Source organism: Cibotium barometz, chromosome 42 (assembly GCF_041138505.1).
Source record: "Cibotium barometz isolate CiBa-2024 chromosome 42, ASM4113850v1, whole genome shotgun sequence".
Lineage (NCBI taxonomy): Eukaryota > Viridiplantae > Streptophyta > Polypodiopsida > Cyatheales > Cibotiaceae > Cibotium > Cibotium barometz.
Window position 1 is genome coordinate 24,222,331 of NC_141087.1, and position 21,806 is coordinate 24,244,136.

The following is a 21,806-nucleotide window of genomic DNA, read 5'->3' on the forward strand; positions in this document are numbered from 1 at the left end:
ATCCAAAGTGCCTCAGTGGAGGAGAGAAGGTAGGATTTGTACTCAGCCTCGGTGGAAGAAGTACAAACAGTCCTCTGCTTTTGAGACTTCCAAGAAACCAATCCAATACCAAGCATGAAGTAATATCCAGATGTAGACCTCTGAGTATCAATGCAGCCTACCTAATCAGAATACGTGAAACCAACCAAATCAGCACCACTAGAATAGGTGATACCATAATCTGAAGTACCTCGAAGATAATGAAGAATTCTCAAGGCTGCCTGCCAATGAGACCTTCGAGCGGTTGTTGAGAAATGGCTGAGGACACTCATAGCATAGGAGATATCTGGATGGGTGTTGGCAAGATAAAGCAAGGAGCCAACAATCTCCCGATACTCTTTGGAATCCACCAAGGGTGTATCATCCTCCTTGGATAACTTGGCATTGGGATCCATGAGACAAGAGAGAGGCGTACAGTCTGACAACCCATAAAGTGAGAGCAGCTTCTTCACATACTTCTGCTGAGAAATGAAGATACAACCATCTTTCTACCAAACCTCCAGCCCAAGAAAATGATGAAGGCGGCCAAGATCAATCTCAAATGATGCTGAAAGCTTTGACTGAACATGAGTGACCAACTCAGTATCTGATCCAGAAAGGATGAGGTCATCAGCATACAAAATAATGACACAAATATCTCCATCAAAAAGAAGCACATAGAGATTGTTGTCTGCATATTCTCTCTCAAAGCAAGAGATAACAAGAAGGCATCAATCTTCTTATACCAAGCACGGGGTATCTGTTTGAGACCATAAAGGGCCTTCTTCAAAAGATACACATGGCTGTCCTATCCCCGAATCACAAAACCAGGAGGCTGCTCAACATAAACTTCCTCCTCTAAATCTCCATTCAGAAAAGCAGATTTGACATTTGGAACAGGGGCCATCTGAAGTGTGCAACCAGAGCCAAAACAATCTTGCTGGTGGTATACCTAGTTGTAGGAGATGTCTCGTCAAAGTCTTCGATTGCCATCTGAGTATATCCTCGAGCAACAAAGGTGGGCTTTGTACTTGTCCAAAGTACCATCTGCATGAAACTTGACTTTGAAAATCCATTTCACACCAATCACACGACGATGTAAAGGCCGTGGCACCAAAGACCAAGTGTGATTACTCTCAATAGAGGACATCTCCACTGCCATGGCTTGCCGCCACTGCGGTTGTGAAAGAGCCTCCTCTCAACTCTCAGGCTCATCTCATCAGTGGAGACAACTCATGAGAGCATAATTCACTGTGTTGAGATGTGGAAGCCCGAGATGAACGGCGAGGTCCAGGGGTGGTGGTAGAGATCTCGTTTATGGAGTTGTGCATCAGGGAGACCAGAATCTCTAAGAAGTTGCTGAACCCACCGAGGTAGGCCAACCTTCCTCTCAAAGCGTGGAGAAGAAGATACAACTGCAGTAGAGGACTCATCCAATGCTGCTAGGAGAGGTGATGAAGTTGTTGGAAAGTGTCATCTCCAAATGGACTCATGTCTAGGTCTATTCATGCTTGTACAGGCCAGACTTATGAGGCCCTGCATCTGCATTTAGTCTACCTATTTTTCTGGCACCAATTCTAGTGATTTTTAGGTTATTTATGATTATTTTGTTCATTTTTTCTGCTGTCGGCCTATTACAGCAAGCTGACCTGCTCCCCTAGGACTATATAAGGCCTAGCTACTTTCCTCATTCAATTATCTCAGGTTTCTGATAAAAACCTGTCATCATTGGCTGCTGCAATAGCCTATCTGCATCTTGTAAGCACCTACGGGTTTGCCGCGTGTTCTTATTCAGCAATAAACTCTGTTCCCAGCCATCTACTTGGGCATTCTTTCTGCGTTTTCATTTTCTTTCATGGTATCAGAGCCCATGTTCTATATCTAGGATATTTCTTGGGTGAAAGTGGTCATACCCCGGACCAATCGTAGAACCGTACATCAGTGTTTTCTCTCCAGGAGCTGAGGTTTCTTCAGAGGGCTGTGTTTTCTACATAGTGGTTGCGTTTTGCTACTGTAGGCTGCGTTTTCTGCATAGCTTCTGCATTTTGCTGTTATTAGCTGAAACCCTCTTCATAGGTGCTGAGGATAGGAACCCTGAGATAGTCTGCTTCTATTTTCAGATTCCCCCCCTCCCTTTCCATTCTTTCTTCTTTCTCTTGCTTTGCAAGCTTGAGAGGAGGTACTTTGCTGTTTTTTTCTTACAGCCCACTTGAGTAAGAGAAGGATTCTTTGTCAAAAGACGGCTAGTAGAGTATTCTCTGCTCCCGTTACTTCTCCATACTGTTATGCACTACAGCAGTGGTGCTTAGCAGGTTGTCAGCAAACCACCTGAGACAGAGGAGGATTATTTGTATGCAGACATGGCTTCAGGAGACCACTTCTCTACAGCCATTCCTTCTCCTATCTCTTCTCCCGCTCCATCACAGCCTGGATCCCCTGCTCCTGCCGCTCCACAGGTGGTTCTTATTCCCAATCTTTCCTATCTGAGTTTCTCTCATCCAGGTCTTGCTCCCGTGTCCCACAAGATTGCCAAATTGGAGTCAGATCTAGAGAACCTTACAATCAATGAGTCAAATAACTTGTTTGAGAAGATTGGAGAGTTCACCCGGAGGAGTACAAGAGCACCATCAACAATCCCATCCATAAACTTCTTGGTAAGTTGCCTACTTCCTTTGACTCTTTCAAGGATAATATTTATTTCCGTGATCCTCTCCCCCCTTTTGAGGAAGTCGTGAGTTATCTCCACGACAAGTGCATGCTTCACGGAAAAGGCAAGTCACAGTCTGCTTTTGTTGCCTCTGACAAGGGCAAGGGCAAAGGCAAAGGCGGAAAAGGGAACTACAACAACAACAAGCAAAAAGTCACCACAAAGTCATCTTTCAATGACGACGATTCTGACAATTCTAACAGCATCAAGGGTTCCACGATGAAGGATTCTTGTGAGTTTTGTGGCCGACTTGGTCATTCAAAGGCCAAATGTTTTGCCCGACAAGCTGCTTCCCGCAAAGCTAAAGCAAAGCAAGAGTCCTCCTCCGATGGCTCAAACACTTCACCCATGACAGATGGCTCAGATACATCACCAACGATAGAGGAGAGTACAAAGTCTCATGCTAAGATGGCTTTTCTTGCTGTCTATGATCCCCCTGTTCTTTCATCTTCACAGGAGCAAGATGAGTCCATCCTGGTGGTTACACAAGAGACTTCTGATTCAAAAGTCAATGCCTTATCCACAAAAGAGGATTATTTACAAAAGTTTCAAACAGAGACCTTATCAGTCCCTCTAATCCCTTTGGATGAGTATCTTCCTTCCCTTGTGCTGTTTCACGCTGATGCTATTATTGCAAATTTTCTCTCCTCTCTTTCAAAGGAGGATAATGGTTCTTCTATAGAGCAGGTGGATGATTTTGTTGAGATATCCTCACCTATTCTAGAGCTTCCTATTTTGACGCCTTCTCTCCTGGCAGTTGCTTCTCCTTCTTATGTTTCAGAGGAGGCATCTTCCACTATCTTGGATCATGTTCCTACTTCAAACCTGGCAAATTCAGTTATCACTGATGATCAGTTTGTTCCAGTGGTTGTTTCATTTCCTTCTTCTTCAGAGGAAGATTCTACTTCGGTCCCGATATTTGTTGCAGATGCAAAGGAGGTACCACATTTTTCGGAGCCATCTATGGTTCCATCTCTTGAGGGCTTCTCTCTCCAAATTGATCTTGGTGTTTTGTCGATATCTTCTCAATCTTCTCATGGCTTCTTCCGGAGACCTTCTCGATATTCAGATGTACCATATCTTCGCAAGCTTTGTGCCTTTTATTAGGAGGTTGTTCCTTCAAACTCTTTGGAGGATTTTTTGCACTGTGCCGGAGTTGGTCCACCCATCTGGCACTGAAGAGGAGGTGTTGGAAAGTGTCATCTCCAGATCATATCTAGGTCTATTCATGCTTGTACAGGCCAGACTTATGAGGCCCTGCATCTGTATTTAGTCTACCTATTTTTCTGGCACCAATTCTGGTGATTTCTAGCATTTTTTGGTTATTTATGATTATTTTGTCCATTTTTTCTGATGTTGGCCTATTACAGCAAGCCGACATGCTCCCCTAGGACTATATAAGGCCTAGCTACTTTCCTCATTCAATTATCTCAGGTTTCTGATAAAAACCTGTCATCATTGGCTCTTGCAATATCCTATCTGCATCTTGTAAGCACCTAAGCGTTTCCCGTGTGTTCTTATTCAGCAATAAACTCAGTTTCCAGCCATCTACTTGGGCATTCTTTCTGCGTTTTCATTTTCTTTCAAAAGTAAGCACTTGTGGGGGGTAATCCTAGAGTCAAAGCAAGAATCGTAGAGGGACTGGGAGCTGCAGAAGCTGGTGCAACAAGAACTAGTGGCTGGAGGAGGAGGAGGAGCTGGACGTGAAAGAGGTATAAGATAACTAACATCTTCCGGGAATGGATCATCCAAAAAGTCGAAAGGTGCATCAAGTGGAGAGGAGTCGATGCTAAACAAGCTCTCATCAAACCGAGCATCATGATGTCATCAACCTCCGGATCCCAAAAGCGGTACCCTTTGGATCTCAGACTATAGCCTATGAAGATCATCCTCATTGACTTCAGTGCGAGTGGTCCTCTTCTGATATGGGACATGCACATAAGCAACACAACCAAAAACATGTAGATGAGAAACAAAAGGCTTGTGTCCTATAAAAGCCTCCTCCAGAGTCATCCCCTCACCCGCTTTCGTGAGAGAGCGATTAATGACAAACTGAGGTAGCCACAGCTTCACCCCAGAAAGCGAGAGGAAGAACTGCATGATGCAACAAAGAAAGAGCCACATAGTCACTGGGGACGGAAGGGACAGCAACTTGGGACGTCGTCTCGGGACACGTCAAGAACGGGGATGGAAGGGGACGGTCGGACGTCTAACTGGAGGCGTCCCTCACAAGGGATGGGGGACATGGACAACTGCTGCCATGGGACGTTGTGGGGGATGGACCTGTGGGAGCTGTTGCGCCCTGCAAAAACGATCCTTTTTTTGTCCGTGTTCTGGCTGTTTAGCTGGCTGTTTGGGGATACCTTCCCCTCTTGCCCCTTGGGCCTTGGCCTTTGAGGCTTGGGCCTTGACCCTTGGCCCTTGAGGCTTGGGCCTTGCCTCTCTCTCTCTTGCCTTGGCCTTTGAGGCTTGGCCCTTGCCTCTCTCTCTTGCCTATCTATATAAGAACAAGGCTACAAGCACACACACCTCTTCAAGCAACTCTCTCTCTCTAGTCTCTTAGGTCTTGAGTCTTTGGCACTTTGCAAGTTTGCTCATTGCTCAAGCCTCAAGCCTCAAGCCTCAAGCCTCAAGCCTCAAGCCTCAAGCGGCAAGCCACACTCTATGAGTGTATCTACTCTCTCTAGTCTCTCTCCCTCAAGCTTCTTCAAACTTCAAAGTTCCAAGCCTCTCACACAAGGCTCTACTCTCTCTCTCTCTCTCTAGTCTCTCTCCCTCAAGCTTCTTCCAACTTCCAAGTTCCAAGCCTCTCACAAAGGCTCTACTCTCTCTCTCTCTCTCTCTCTCTCTCTCTCTCTCTCACCACTCCTTCAAGCCTCTTGAGTCTTCCAACTTCCAAGCCTCTAGGCTCTCACAAAAGCACTCTAGTCTCTAGAGCCTCTCCCTCGAGGCTCAAGCCTCTCTCTCTCTCTCTCTCTCTCTCTCTCTCTCTCTCTCCCATGATGAATTTCCATGGACAGTTTTGTATCACCCTAGTGAGAGAGCTATATTTATGTTTTCTTTCTGTTTTATTTTCCATTCCATGATGAGATATGCCATGGACATTATTGTATCACTTTGGTCTCATAGGCCCATTGGCTCTTTAGTAGACGCTTAATATATATCTTTCTTTCTTTCTCAAGGTTCAAGCCATCTTCAACCATGGCATTCTCCTCACGTGACGGGGCTTCCCGTAGGACGACGACGGGATGGACATGGTGGGAGGAGGTTAAACTACACCCCATCCGCTGATGGAGGCGGTTCTCGACCATGGGCATGCAAGCTTTGCCCAATGGAGTCATGTGGTGGATCGGGATCATGCATGCCATCACCTTCACCATCGAGTCAGAATGTTGCTCCATCCATGACGCCGACACCCTCCATCTCCACTGCCTCTCAACCCTTGCGTAGCCCACAGCGACAATCTACACTTGGGGAGTATTGGAAACCCAAGTTGAAGGAGGTGGTGGATATGGCGGTGGCCCGCTTCTTCTTCCACGACCACATTGCCTTTCAAGCGGCTAGGTAAGTGCAATCGATCATTGCCATTTCATCAGTCATGTTTTCGTCATCCTCATTAGTAAATTGCTTTCTTGAATAGGTTGGAATACTTCAAGGTCATGGTTAAGAAGATTGGGGAGTATGGCTCAACCTATACGCCCCCCTCATCCGAGAGCTTGCGCACTACATTGCTCACAAAGGAGAAGCGCATTGTAGAGCAAGCGGCCAACAACACAAAGCAGCAATGGGAGGGGAACGGAATCTCCCTCATTGTGGATGGATGAAGCGACACCCGCAAGAGGAGTATTCATGGCATGGTTGCATATTCCCGCGGAGAGATGTTCTTCGTCTCATCTCATGATGCATCCGGCAACGGATGTGCTTGCGGCGGAGTGGGCTACCACCATGGAGATCATTGGCTCCGAGCATGTAGTGGGCTTTGTTGCGGATGGGGAGCCTTCCAATAGGGCGGTGGGAGCTATCCTCCAAGCTATGTATGGACATGTCACGGTGTCCTTTTGTATGGCTCATCGCCTAAACAACCTCCTCAAGGACATAGGAGCATTGCCATGGATCAGCCCGCTCATTGAGGAGGCCAACACCATTGTCTCCTTTGTCCTCAACCACCAAAGACTTCGGCATGAGTTCAACAAGAGGTCCTCTCTCTCTTGTTAGAAGTCATCTCCTGTCTTTACTGATACACCAGGGCCTCTATTGTGGGTGTGCCCGCCCTTATAGGTATTTTCTCATTTTTCCCCACTCCCCGTATTTTTCCCCCATTTTTCTGTGGCTTGGTGGCAACCGTGAGATGGCAAGATGTCCTAGTTCTTGGCCGACTTCATCTATGTCTATTCGTGCTGGCCGACTGTGTATTAGAGGTCGTGGACACCTTGATGATGCTCGCCGACTGTTCATACTTGGCCGACTAGTATTTACACTGGTCGTGGTGGACATGGTTCTGTCGGTTGTCCTAGAGCAAGCATACTGCACTATGGGGGCCATATAAAAGGGCCCCACACCCTTGCCACTTATTGTCTTGTATTGTGTTGTATTCCGGGATCTTCTTGTGTATATAGAGCAGAGTTACACGCCTCTATCTCTCACCTTCTCTTGTGCTGTTTTTCTGCACTGTTCTTACTCAAGTGTTTCCAGATTTGCTCATCATCTCCACTGCGTATTCTGACATGGTATCAGAGCCCTTGGCTCTTGATAGATCTTGGGAGTTGTGTGAGCAAGAGGGTGACTGGTGCGTTGCTGATTAGTGGACTGTTCGGGAAGAGGAGAAGCAAGAGGACAGCGGGCTGATTTGCTGGACAGCCACTTGCAAGTTTAAGTTCTTCTTTGTTCCCACCCAGCCACTCTCGATTGCCACATGAGAAGCACTTACCCTCCTTGGCATATTGCTCCCTTTGCTCAAGAGTGAGGCTAAACTTGTGCTTTATCTACGAGGCATCCTTTGAGTGCTTATTTTCAGCCTTCCCACCACTCTTTACATCTTTCACAAAAGGTTTCGCATGATGTCTGCTCTTTTGCATGCTATGACCAACCCTTTCTTTGCCCTTGAATGCATGGTCTCCTTTGCCAGAACGCTGCAACTTGTGCTCCAATTGCTTGGTGGCAAGAACGGCCACAATGTAGCCCTATAAAGCGGTATTATCAAGCCCGGATTTGTAGGCCGGTTGGAGACCGTACTTGAACTTCCTTTTCTTGTCAAGTTCACCCACAAACAAAAATGGAGAGACCTCCAAATAGTTCTTCCAAAATCTGTTTACATATGCCTACACAGACTCATTGTCCTTTTGCTCTATCTTGTCCCATTTGCTCATGATCTTCTCTACCACATTTGGAGGTAAAAAATGTGCATAAAAGCTTTCTTTGAAGTCCACCCATGTCTGGACAAGGCTACTAGAAAGCTTTTCCGTAATCCACCAATGGGAAGCCGAGTCCTTTAGAAACATGCTAACATGGCAAATCTTGGATTTCTTAGAGAATTTCTCATCACTAAAGGCAATGTCAAACTGGGCTATAAAAGACATTACCTTCCTCGCATCATAATCACCATGATAGGCTTCAAACTTCACAAATTTGTCACCTGCTTTAAATTCTTTTAGCCTCTTGGCGTGGTGATGCTCATCTTCCAGCTTTCGCTTTCCCTTGTCCAATGGGCAGCAATAGATACATGCATGTGTCTATGGCGAGAAAAGTGCGGCACAAAGGCAAGTGCCCTCTTCAATGGTGATCTCTGCAATGGTGGTATCCCAGTACTTGCATTCACATAAGGGTCCCTACGTGAAACTTGTTCACCATGGGCATACTCGGTCGCATGGGTAGCGGATGACACATGGACTTCCTTGGCTGTCCCAACATTATACATAGCTTTCAGCCCATGACGGGGCTCTTCTCTAGCCAATTCCATAGGCAAAGTGTTGCAGCTTACATACCTATCACTTTCCCCATGAGAAGCATGCATCACATTGTAACTATTTGGCCCTCCTAGCTCTATTTCACATGATGAAACCCACGCCCGGACATCAGACAGGTGGAAGAAGACATGGAGATAGGGTCCATAACGTTTGATTAAGAAAAAGCACCATTCTTGGTCAAAAAGTAAGAAAAAGCAAAAAGTCAAACAGGATTGACTGTGAGCCAAGGGCACCATCGAAAAGAGGAGACTAAGCTGAACCAAAAAGCTAAGGCGTTTTCTCAAAAAGCAACTCTAAGGCCAAAAAGCAAGGCCTTAAAGCCAAAAAAGCAAAGCACCAAAAGTTGAGTAATATTTTATTAATAAAAGTAAAAAGAGCAAAAGCAAAGGCAAAAAGAAAAAGCAAAGCATAAACAAGCAAAGCAAAAGCATGGACAAGCTTTTGGCAAAAAGCAGAGCCCCTTTCAAGTATAAAAAGACTTGAACCTCTTTTGTAGCATCATGAAGGAGATCGTGGAGTGTCTGTGGACATCATTATGATCATGGAGAGCTTCTTCTTCGCCATCAACACCTTCTCCAACTTGCTTTTCAGATGTACGATCAGCCCTAGACTTGTATGGGCATATGCATGGGCAATATGGACGCGTGTATGGAGCTGTATGGACAAAAAATTCAAGAACCCTAAAAATTTCATAAATCCTAAAACTGCTCCAAAAACCCTAAAAACTCCTTTTTGGATGTTTTCATCGCCCAAAAACCATTAAAACAGATTTTATATCAGTTTTCTTGCCAAAAAGAGCTTTTCCTTGGTTTTCTTCATCGATAAGGTTGTAGGAGTTGTGGAGATTACTCATGGGAACTTGGACTACTTGAACTTGGATTTGAACTTGGATATGAACTTGGACTTGGATTCACTGGATTTGGATTTGGATTTGGATTTGGATATTGGATCTGGTACTAGCTCGATGAGAGATACTTGTGGGTCGTCCCTGTGGTGTGCTCGGCATCAGAGATCTCGTCTCTAGACATCGACATCGACTTGGATAACCTACATCGACGTATCTGTTTGTTTTGTATTCATTGATTGTATTGATCCTGGCCAATGTGCTCGTGGAATGTTCCTGAATAAATTCTTGAAAGGGGACAAGGCCTGTTCCTAAATAAATTTTTGAAAGGGGTCCTGGCCAGTGTGCTCGTGGAATGTTCCTGAATAAATTCTCGAAAGGGGGCGAGACGTGTTCCCCGCTCAGTGTGGTGTACTGTGCAAGATCCCCATTCCCTTTTCTCTCTCCCCTCTCTCTCTTTATATCTTTATCTCTTGGACACGTGGTTGAGTCTGTCACTACAAGCCCCGTTGGACCATAGTTGCCAGGCGTTTCAGAAACGGCAGGTATGAAACGGGTTTCATACGTTTTGAAACGTTTCATAAAAGGTAAGAAACGGGTAAAAAAAGGTTTCATACAAAACAAAAAAAACATGTATATTTTTTACTTGAAATATACAAAAGAAAAAAATATTGACAGAACTTTTAAGAGACCACATTGAATTCATTTCAATAAAAACAGAATACATGTAAGATATGATGATATCACAAATCACGTGGGTGATCACTGATGACTAAACAAAAATCAAAAAGCATCACCACGTGGGTGATGATTCATGACTCTAAATCCAAGATCAAAATAAATAACATGTCTAAAGTTCAAACTAAATAACATGTCCAAATAAAATGATACTGGCAGCTGCTAGCTACTATCTGCATCCTCATGCTCATCCTCATCTGCATCTTCTGCCTCTGCAGCCTCACTCTCAAGGTCACTGCCGGTAGCCGAGTCCTCAAAGGCCTCATCCTCTAGAGGTGCAGGTGCACCACTAGTACTAGCCTCTCGAGAAGATCGTGTAGTGCGAGCCGGAGCCATGATCTCCTCATAGAGCATAGAATAGATGTCTCTCTCCTCCTGAGGAATGTCGGGAATCTCCTTGCACTTCATGATATCAATCTTGTCTGGATTCACTTGGCAAGGCTCAATGGGATGACCCTTTTGTTCTAGCAATCGGAGATTGCAATGACAAAAGACAAGCCTCTCCAATTGTGCTGAGGACAGTCTATTTCTCTTTTTCGTGTGAAAAAGAGCCCATGTACTCCAGTTTCTCTCACAAGGCCCTGAACTGCAATCCTGGGAGAGAACTCTCAGTGCAATCCGTCTCTACATTGCACAAAAAAGAATGTAAAGTTAGAGTCAAAAAGACAGTAGCATTTGAATGTAGATTTTGAAAGAATAGGACTCACGAGACAAAGATACAAGATTCAAGAATCAAGAAACCTTACCAAGTTCGGTGTCCCAATACCGTATTTCTCCCACCAAGACACTGGCTCCAACTGTGTCTCCCTGAGCAATGCAGTAGCTCGCCCAAACATATGGCTACCGTTGCGGTAAATGAGAAGCTCATCCTCGAGCTTTCTCATCAGCTGTATATCACCTCCCACTCCCACCAACTTGGTAATGTACTCGATCCATCCTGACTCTAGCTCCTCATTGAGGTATTGCTCCTCATTCCTCCAAAGGGGATGCAAAATGTGAGCAACATGCTACAGCATGGATTGGCCTATGAAACCAATCCCAACGCCGATTCCAGATCTCCTTAATATCTTGAACTCTGCATGTAACATGTGACACACATAAGAGATCAAGATTTATAAAATAACTCAAAGACTAAAGTTAAAGCCCAAGGGTGAGCACCTGTCACGCGACAAGGTAGTGAAATCATTGAGAGCTTCACCAATTCTGTCCATGAACTCATAAAGCAACCCAATGGTACTTCCCTCCATGTCTGTGAGCCGAAGGACACTATACATGGGCTGAAGTGCCTTCACAAGTCCCTCTACATCCTGCCACCAAGTATCTCTCATGACCATACGAGAGAATGCTATAGACTTGGGCTCATCCTTGTCCTCCCATGCTGTCCATTCACGACACACAACTGTGCGTAATAAGCCATGTCGCACTCTCACTAGTCTCTCCACCACAATAAACATATATGCAAACCGAGTTTTGGAGGGCTTTAGAAGCTCAAGATCACTATTGGCCCTATACATGCTCAAAACCTTTGGCCTCTTTGTGACAAAGTTCACCATGGTAGATGGAGCTGAAAATACATGGCTCACCCAATCAAGCTTTCCCACATCCTCAATCATCAAGTCAAGGCTGTGTGCTGCACAAGGTGTCCACACAATCTTGGGGAACTCCTCCTCTAACATCCTGCCCATGGATACACAATTGGACCCATTGTCCGTGATCACCTGCACAATGTTATCAGGCCCAATTTCATTGATTGCCTGGCGCATGTGGGACATAATGAACTCCCCTGTAACCACTATCCCTGGCACCGATGCATCTATGGCACGAATGAACATTGTGCCTTTGCAGGAGGACACAAGAATGTTGTACACATTTCTCTTCCGCGCATCTGTCCATCCATCACAAAGCAAAGTACAACCATACTTTGCCCAAGTGGCCTTGAGAGGCTCCATCTCCATCTCCACAACCAGTTGCTCCTTGCGAAGCTCAGTAGTGCGCAATGTCTCGTAGGAGGGGCCATCCCACTCACACCCAATGCGGGAGATAGCTCTCATTGCCTTCTTCCATCGAGGAGTCCTGACAATGTGGAAGGATAATCCACATTGAATAAACAACTTCATCAACTCCCTCGTTGCCTCTTTCATGGCAGTCTTTTGCATCCCTGCCTGTACATGTCCTTTCTTGAACACTGGAAGACTAGTTCTTTTGGCTCGAGGTGCCGAGCTAGAACCACCTACAACACCACCTGCAACATCACCACTGGTATCTTCCTCTCTGATACTGCGAGTCCTCTTGGAGACACTTTGACGTGCTTCAGGCTCTCCCAGATTGGGGATATCCTCAAGGGGGATACCTAGCTGCATGGCCTTCCAAGCCTTGAGGCTATCATAGATTTCTTGTGGCACATGCTTACATGGCCCAATGCCGAAACCCTTTGTTTGTGAGAAATGTGCCTTCAACCTGGTGACACTGCCATGGTGCTTATCAGCACAAAAGTTGCATTTCCACTTTCCGGAGCCTGAGCCACCATATCTAGACTCGAAGGTGACATTGTTCCAAAGAGAATCACCTGTTCGAGGCATCCTACAAGATGAGGATAAATGCAGATTGTTGGCCCTGCAAGTGCGACACCGTCGAAGATATGCCATAAATATTGATGGAAGAGAAAAAAGTGTGCTGTTTTGTGAGTTGTGCAGAGAAAACCAACTTAAAGCAAAACAGGACTTTACCCCTTTGGAAGACCTCCACAAGGCCCAAGGACACCAAGGAGCTGGGGGTCGACAGATGCGATGGAAGGACAAGATGGATGCACGCAAATCGGCGAACTCGCATGCGGCGGCCACTGGGAAGCGTGATAATATGCGCCGTACGAATCCAGGAAAGAAACGTTTTTTAAGGTTTTTAAAAACTGCAAGTTTTATGAAACGCGTTTCATACTGTACGAAACGTTTAGAAACCTTTCGTACGTTTCATAAGTGTATGAAACGCGTTTCTATGCAACACTGCGTTGGACTTACACCATAGTCACAAGGGACGGGGGACGGTAACGGCAGACAAGGACGGGACGGGGGACGGCCATAAGTAGGAAACGAGGATAGGAGAGGGAACGGCACTCGGAAAATACTTTTTTTAAAAGTTTTTCTACTCTACACTTATTCTACTTTGGAAGTACATCCAAATTTACACTAAAATGGTAAGCTTTTGAGTCATATTAACAAAATACGCCGATCAAAGAGTGAAGGCGTTGACAGTTGATTGTATTAAAAATTAAGTAGATACAAAATGAATCATGACTCAAGAGTCAGGACTAAGCCTTAAGGAGGCACAATACATGGAAGGACTCAAATGAGTCAATGACAAAAAGTGATAAAGCCTAGAGGCTAGAGCTAAGTAGTAAGACCCATGAATCATGATCCATGAATGATTATCCACGTGAAGTGCTCGCCTCATGGTCATGGGTAGCTTGTGCCAAAGGAGCATCAAGCTCATCCTCACTCTCATCCTCATTGGCACGCTGCTACTGCACCTCATCCTCTTGTTGCTCTTCTTGTTGACTCGTCTCCCACTCGGTGAAGGGATCTGCCTTCTTGGTCACGTTGACGAAGACAAGGTCATTGGCATGCTCTACCCCGAGTTGGTTCCTCTTCCTAGAGGCAATGTGGCAAAGTTGCTCCAAGCAAGAGGAGTTGACGGCCTAGCTAAGTATGCGGATGGCCAACTGCTGGAGCTCCGGTCCATCCAAACCAAAGTCCTCCCACCATAGAGCAACACCAACTTTGGAGCGGTCAATCTCTGCATCATGACAGCCATACGAGCCATGAAAATGACCTGTACATGGAAAGCTAGTCCCTAATCTTGCGCCTAACCGATGCATCAGGCATAAGACGGTCCAAGATGATCCTCCATCCAGCACTCACCTCCCAGTCGCTCTATGCATCATGACAACCATAGGAGCCATGAAATGACCTGTACATGGAAAGCTAGTTCCTAATCTTGCACCTAACTGATGCATCAGACACAAGATGGTCCAAGACGATCCTCCATCCAGTGCTCACCTCCCGATCGCTCTCCTGCTTGTTGCCTTGGATTTCTGGGTCCACCACATAAGCTGTTACATGCAATGGAGAGGTAGCAGGCCTTCCTAGACACAAGGGTGTCAGAATACGCAACGGAGATGATGACCAAATCTGGGAACACGATTACACGTAATGTAGAAAGACAGCACGAGAGGAAGAGAGATAAAAGCATGTAGCTCTGCTCTATATACACAAAGAAGATCCCAAAATAATATTACAAATGACAAGGGACTGTGGGGCCATTTTATATGGCCCCCAAGTAGCAGTCGGCCTGCTCCAAAGGCAGCCGACAGGCGCAAAACTCCACGACTAGCCCTACAGACCAGTTGGCCAACATTCAAGAGTCGGCCAGCTCTGTACAGATGTCAGGTACAGTTGGCCAGATAATAAATGCGCCTACTAGCTCATGAGGAAAAATGGAAAAAATATGGAAAAAAATACGAGTGAGGAAAAATGAGAAAAGCACCTACAAGGGCGGGCACACCCACAACAGAGGCCCTAGTGTCTCAGTAAAGACAGGAGATGACTTCTAACACCCCCTCTCAGCTCCTGGCTGTGAAACCAACCACAGGGAGCTAGGGTGCCGCCTGAGCAAATCCTGAGTTAGCGACTTCGTGAAGAGGTCCACCGTACTGTCCTCCGTCGAACAAAACTCTAGCAAGATGTCATCAGCAACGATCTGTTCATGAACAAAGTGCCTCTGGATGACCGTGGGTTCCTCCAGTGGAGGCCCAATCCTGCCATGCAACCTCTGTAACCTCACCATCTCACAAGCAGCCCGGTACTTTGCCTCTGTCGACAACAAGGCAAAAGATGACTGCCTCTTACTACTCCATAAGACTGCTCCTCGGCCTGAAGTAGATCTCCTCGTGTCTCGATCTCCTCCCCAATCTGAGTCACTCCGACCGTGGAGTCGGACTCCATCCATCAATCCCCCTCCAGTGTAAAAGAGACCAAGATCCTTCGCATGCTGCAGAAACCACAAGATACGCAATCCTACCTCCCAAAGAGTCATCTGCAGCCCTGAGCTCAATTGCCTCGTCAAGAAGCTCCCATCCAATCTGGTATCCATCGACCAAATCAATGAACCATTCTGCTTCCGAGTCAAAGAGGCATCACACTGCTCATCACAAGGATCAACACCTGTTAGGGTGCAAAGCCTAGTCCTGGAAACTGAAGACCACGCAAGGCCTTCTGAAACCTGTCAACCACCCCCTCTGAATCTGAAACCACAAAGCCTGGAGTATGTACCTCCTTCTGCAGGTAATAAACTGCCACCTGCTTGGCTTTCCGAGAGGTCCCCGTGGAAGAACATCCTCATCTACAGGAGTTTCTTTGTCCCGAATACTACGAGACATCAGAGCATAAGTTACCTGTTCAGTTTCCTCTGACTGACGAACACAAGAACCACCAACATCAATACTGGAAAGTTCCTGCCAACTGCTGCCATCAACTAGCAAGCTATCCTCCATCTAGTGTCGGAAAGCCTGCACCTGCAGCATATCCACACTTAAGTGACCATTACCAGACTGCCACTCATCACAAAACTGAGAACCTGGGAGAGAGTGCTGAAAGTTTGTAAACTCCATTCTCCACTCCGCCTTCCCAAACTACCTGGCTTGTTGCCTTGTCTCGGAGAGCAACAAAATGCTCATCAAACTCCACCCGTACGCCAGTCTTGCAAACCTGATGCACTGACAACAGATGAAAACCAAGTGACGGATCATACAACACCTGGGAGGAATGCTTCTCCCCCCTGCCATCGAGAACTATCTCCAACCTACCCTCACTATGAACTGGGATAGTGGATGTATCCCCAGTAAGAATGTGACCAGAATACCTGCAGAGATCCTGTAAACCTGAACGGGAAGGAGTCATGTGCCTGGAAGCACCACTGTCTAGAATCCACTCCCGAGTATCCCTAGCGACAAGTCCTCCAACCTCCTCCCTGCCCGAAGAAAATGAAACATCGGTGTCCATCACCTCCAAGTGCACAAATGCTAGTCTCTTCACGATTGCTGCTGAGGAGTCTTCACCCTTCTCGGTCTTCTGCTTGGAACATTGCCTCCAATAGTGGCCTTTCTCGCCACAATCATTACAGGTCCTCTCTGCCTTTAGTTTCTTACCGTCAACGTCGGACATCTTCTCACAAGACTGAATTGTTCCTCCTGCTCCAAGACCATGGGCACAAGCTCCTCCCACGTGATGGTGCTAAGCCTACCACTGGTAATCAAAGACGAGTAAAATGCTGAGTACTGAGAGGGCAAATGCGACAGCAACGTTATGGCCTATCCTCTAACGATATCTCCTTCCCAACCTAGAGAACTTTCTGCTGAAGAGCCTGCAGCTTGTTAATATGCTCATGCATCATCGACGAGTTTATAGGGCTCATAACCCGCATCTGTACTTCCAAGGAAATCCTATGGGCGATACCCTTTTGTAAAGAGAAGCCAAATGCTACCATATATCTCTGGCCAGTGCCATATGCTTTACATGATTGATTACCTGCGGTGTGCAGTTGAGGAAGATAAATGAACGGACCCTGGCGTTGACATGATCCCACAACTGTGCTTATGCCTCCCGTTCCTTTCGGGTCGACGGTAACTCCCCTTCCTCTACCTCCGGCCGTGGAACCCCAACAACGATGAAATCAGCAAGGTCGTAAGACTCCAAAATAGATTCCATCATAACCTTCCATATGCTGTAGTTGTTCCCGTCCAACTGACGGTTCACTGAGAACGTGGGGAATGTAGGGATCTTCACATGCCTCTCGGCCATCTCCAACAAATTTGCCATTGCGGGGATGTAATCTGAAAAAGGGTGGGTGCGTGGGAACAAAGAAGATCTTACACCTGCAAGTGGCTGTCCAGCAAATTAGCCCGCCGTCCTCTTACTTCTCCTCTTCCCGAACTGTCATGTGCCATGGACATTCTCAGAGAGTATCCAGAAGAGGCACCCAAAAAAGACAATTAGAACCAGAATTTAGGGGCATCAGATGCAAAAGAGGCAAGTTTGGACTTGGAGGAGGACCAGGGTGTTGTCGGCTGGGACAAACAACTATCGGATGTACCAAAAGACAGGGCGACTGCATGCGCTGAATTTTATGAATAAAATAAGCAGGTCGGCTGTAACCCGCCTGACGGGCGGTGAAACAAACACTCGCACATAAAACACTTCAATGCCATTGAGGACCAACAAAAGGAAAAACAAACAGGGGGAGCTAGAGTGCTCCTGCAAACAGTACATGGACACCGATTGGCCCCAAAACGTAGTGGCGTCCCTTGCGGTATTTCTTTAATTGATTAAAAGAGCTTTGATTACAATAAGGCTGGAAACTCAGCCGTCACAGTAGAACCCCTGAAGCCTGCAAAGAATCTACATCATGGCTTCTTGTCCACTCGGCATCAACAAACAAGTCCAGCCATTGTTCACATCGAAAGACTCTCTCACATTGAGTCTGCATACAGAAGCTTTCTCCCATGATCAGGGCTGCCACAACCATCCATAGCCTCTCACACTATGAACAGCATCACATCCTGACACATCCAATGCTTCTACATCACAACACAGACTCCCAAACTGTCTCTCAAAAGAGAACTCGCATCACAGCACAGCATATCTATCACAAACCCCTATATTCTAGGGACATGCGGATGCGTGTCAGGCCTAGAAACATGCGGATGCATGTATGTATTATACCTGGGCATGTGTATGGATCATATGAGTGGATACATATGAGTCCAAGGACATGGCAGGACATTTGTGGACTTTCGGGCGGTGCCCGTGTGGATTCCGGCCATGCACACATGGTGTGTTATGATGGCAAGCGGAATATTTTCAAGACAAGAATGATGATAGGTGGTTCTCCAAGTTTACATGTGCACAATGCATAAATGATGCATGCCATAACTTTATTTTACTTTGTGTGACATTGTCTTGCTGCCTAGTTGTGAAGTCCGAGGGACCGGGGACGCCCAGGCACCTTGTGGACACGTGTGTGCACTCCTGATTGGGCCTAAAACAATTGGCTTATAGGTTTTGCAGGTGGTAAGTGCATCCACACTCAATTTACAGCTTACTTCATTTACTACTAAGGTTTATTGGTTTGCAGGTCCACACTCATTAATAAGTGGCCAGACAACTTATAATGCGTTCGCATTTGGTTGGACCAAAATTAATGAAGTCCGGACAGCTTATGGCCATTTCCCATTTGGTTGGACCTAAACTTAATAGAAACAGGACAAATGGAGCACTATGGACTAGACACCTACCTGGACACCTTATGGGGACACATGTCAGCCAGCAGGTGTACCCACCAGGCCCCTGAGGTGGCACCTGAAAAAGGCGCCTCCCTCAAGAGGCCGTTTTGGGCTGTTTTACTCATTATTCAACATATTGGAGAGCTGGTTGGAGCTTTGGGAGTTGCTACAGGGCTGGTTGCTTGCTTCCCGGACTCACACAAGCTTGGACAACGATCCCCACACTCTTCTAAAGGGCTGGTTGGTAAATTTCAGACCTGCAATTTCTGGTTATTGCGAGTTTTGGGTGGTTACAGGTGTCCAAAGTCAACTTGGACAGTACAGGACAGCTCTAGGGACCTCCACAGGGCTGTAGGACCCTTTACAGGTGGATTTCTCGCGACAGAAAGTTGCTGTTTTGGACTGGTTATTGCACAAAACATGCCAGACAGCAATGGAATATGTGAACATGGATGTGTCTCAAGGATTCCTAGTATAGCACGTGCTTAGGGCAAGCATTAGGGACACTTACTCGCGGAGAACACAGGTTTCTGGATCAGTTTCTCGCGTGGAAACAGGGCCTAAAGATCCATTTACATCTTGTGCAGGGCGGAGTACCTGTGAGGATTGTGATACTCTTGTGCAGGGCGGATGTACATGTGAAGAGGCTTGAGCAGGGCGGATGAACCTGTGTGTAGGGCGGATGTACCTACAGATTCTCTTGTTTGAAATGTATTCATTCATAATGTATTTGGAAGAATCAAGTGCAGGCTGGTGGTGAATCCCCAGGCACCCGTAATCTTGTACTTTGCAGACTCTTTTGGTAATATAACCTAAAGGGGGGGGGGTCAGCCTATCATCGGCCCCTTTATGTGGTGTACTGTCATTTTCAGCTTTGTGATTGTAATGCTCAAGTGTTAAGTGCTCAGAATCTTGTTCACATTTATACGATTATATCATACAGTCGACACACCTGTACCAACCCTCTCTACCTTCCAAGGGTACTATCCATCTCTGTCATGGATTCCTTGTCCCCTGTCCAATCAGTAGCAAGGCTGTACCAAACATGTGTCCATTCCTGTACCTTCTGCCTGCATGTGACCTATCTCCTAGAGAAACCCAAAAACATGTTTCCTCGAGAAACCTACGACCTGTTTCCACATGAAACCCTTAGGCCTGTTCCCTTTGAAACTTCTGTCCTGTTTCCATACAGAACCATTCATGGCACCATTCAACAACAGTGCCAACAACAGCATACATCTAGTTACCTGTTCCCTCATGAAACATCTGGCAACACAGAGATGTCCATAACTGTAGGTCCCTCTGTTCCTTTCTAGGAGGAAGAAAACAATCTGCTCCATGAGCACGCAGCCATGCGAGCTTGCATCACTACCATGCCAAGAAACATAACCAAGTGACCTGTACTTGCAGCCAGAAACCCAAGTACATAGCTGAATTTGCAGCCAAACAAAAACAGCCCATAAATAGTCCTCAAACTGATCTCAAAACAGTCCCGAGCATTGCTCATGTTCATAGCCACATGCACTGCTACGAAACAGTCCATAAACCCTTTCCAAAACAGTCCCGAACCAAAGCAAAGAGAAGCTGAAAGTTCCATCAGTTGAACACCATCGACATGATGTCTATGTTCATGAAAAACCAGCCCTTGTCCACCTTTATGTCCAGAGAAACCAGCCCCCTGTCTTCTGCAAAAACACGCCCCCTCCAAAAAGCACCAATGCTATTGGGCGTTTCATAGCAAGCAAGGGAGGGAAAGAAGCGCATCTTCCAAGAGCTAGAGAGAGAGAGAGAAGGAAGGCCTGTGCCTCTGTTCTGTAGCACAGCACAGCAGAGCCAGCCCTTTACTCTCCCAAAAGCATGCCTGTGGAGATATTCAGCTGCACCTACAACTTCTGAAGCACAGCCTGCCTGCTGCCCTTTCCAAAAAGCCAAAGCTATTCAGCTGCTCAGACCCGCCTGTACCTGCTGGACAGAACTGTCCTTATCCGCCTGCATGTACCTGTTCGTACAGATCTGCATCTGCACAGTAGGCGCCTGAACCTGCAGCACCCGTACCAGTCTGTACAAGCCTTTTCACAGCTACTGTACGGTACCGCTACTCTCCACGCAGCCAACCAGCCTGTTTCTCTTCTCCTCCAGGCAGCCAACTTCTACGATCTCTCCCCAAAAGCCAGAGAGAGAGAGAGAGGCGCACCTCCCCCCAAAAGTAGAATAGCCTCTAAATATTACCTAGGGGCCTCCTAAGGTTTTAAAACCTTTATAACATTAAGTTTTGGCCACCAAAGGTTATAAAACCTTTTTAATTAAAGTCTCTTTGCCCCCTTCACACTTGGGGTTGTCCACACATGGGCTTCCTTTTTAACTCCAATCTGATGCCATTCACACTGTCCACCATGTCCCCGTGCACACCTGCATTCTGTCCAGAGAAAAACACAAGGTCATGACATCGGCTAGCCGACCAGCAGTCGGCCAGCTCTCCTTGTGTCCAAAGGGCACATTAGCTCATTGTATTAGTCATTCATTCCTTTACGGGGATGGGTCCTTAGGGTCAAAGTAGGGACCAGATTTTGGTGATGTTCACCTTTTGTAATGAAGACAGCCTAGGGCTATAGATTAGGTATCTTTTTGTACCATATTAATATACTGAATTTCCAGCATCTCTCTCTCTCTCTCTACTCTCTCTTCATGTCTGCGTTTTGCATCAGCATGTTACCAGTGGTGTTTAGGGCTGAAAGAAGACCCCAAGAGCTTCCGCGTCAGTCCCTAACAGTCCACCAATCAGCAACACAACAGTCCCCCTCTTGCTCACACAAATCCCAAGAACAATCAAGAGCCTAGGGCTCTGATATCATGTCAAAATATGCGGCGGAGATGATGACCAAATTTGGGAACGCGAGAGCAAACGCAATGCAAAAAAACAGCACAAGAGAGGGAGAGAGATAGAGGCGTGTAACTCTACTCTATATACACAAAGAAGATCCCGAAATAATGAAACAAATGACAAAGGGCTATGGGGCCATTTTATATGGCCCCCAAGTAGCAGTCAGCCTGCTCCAAAGGCAGCCGACGGGCACAAAACTCCACGACCAGCCCTAAAGACCGGTCGGCCAGCTCTGTACAGAAGTTGAGTACAATTGGCCAGATAATAAATGCGCCTGCCAGCTCATGACTGCCCCCCCAAGCCATAGAAAAATGGAAAAAATA

General features: G+C 46.4%; 3 protein-coding genes across 3 annotated transcripts in view; all 3 read right to left on the minus strand.

The window, feature by feature from the left end:
• LOC147614294 (uncharacterized) overlaps positions 1-21,806 on the minus strand; it is a 57,877-nt gene that overhangs the window by 18,123 nt on the left and 17,948 nt on the right. The window lies entirely within an intron of this gene.
• Positions 10,219-11,269, minus strand: LOC147614295 (uncharacterized). The gene is made up of 2 exons (XM_086780870.1): positions 11,017-11,269; positions 10,219-10,894 (listed from the first exon to the last, which is right to left on the minus strand). The coding sequence occupies exons 1-2, from the start codon at positions 11,152-11,154 to the stop codon at positions 10,433-10,435; spliced, it is 600 nt and encodes a 199-aa protein (XP_086636996.1). The 5' UTR covers positions 11,155-11,269; the 3' UTR covers positions 10,219-10,432.
• On the minus strand, positions 11,213-13,059 carry LOC147614296 (uncharacterized). The gene is made up of 2 exons (XM_086780867.1): positions 11,429-13,059; positions 11,213-11,345 (listed from the first exon to the last, which is right to left on the minus strand). The coding sequence occupies exons 1-2, from the start codon at positions 12,913-12,915 to the stop codon at positions 11,240-11,242; spliced, it is 1,593 nt and encodes a 530-aa protein (XP_086636993.1). The 5' UTR covers positions 12,916-13,059; the 3' UTR covers positions 11,213-11,239.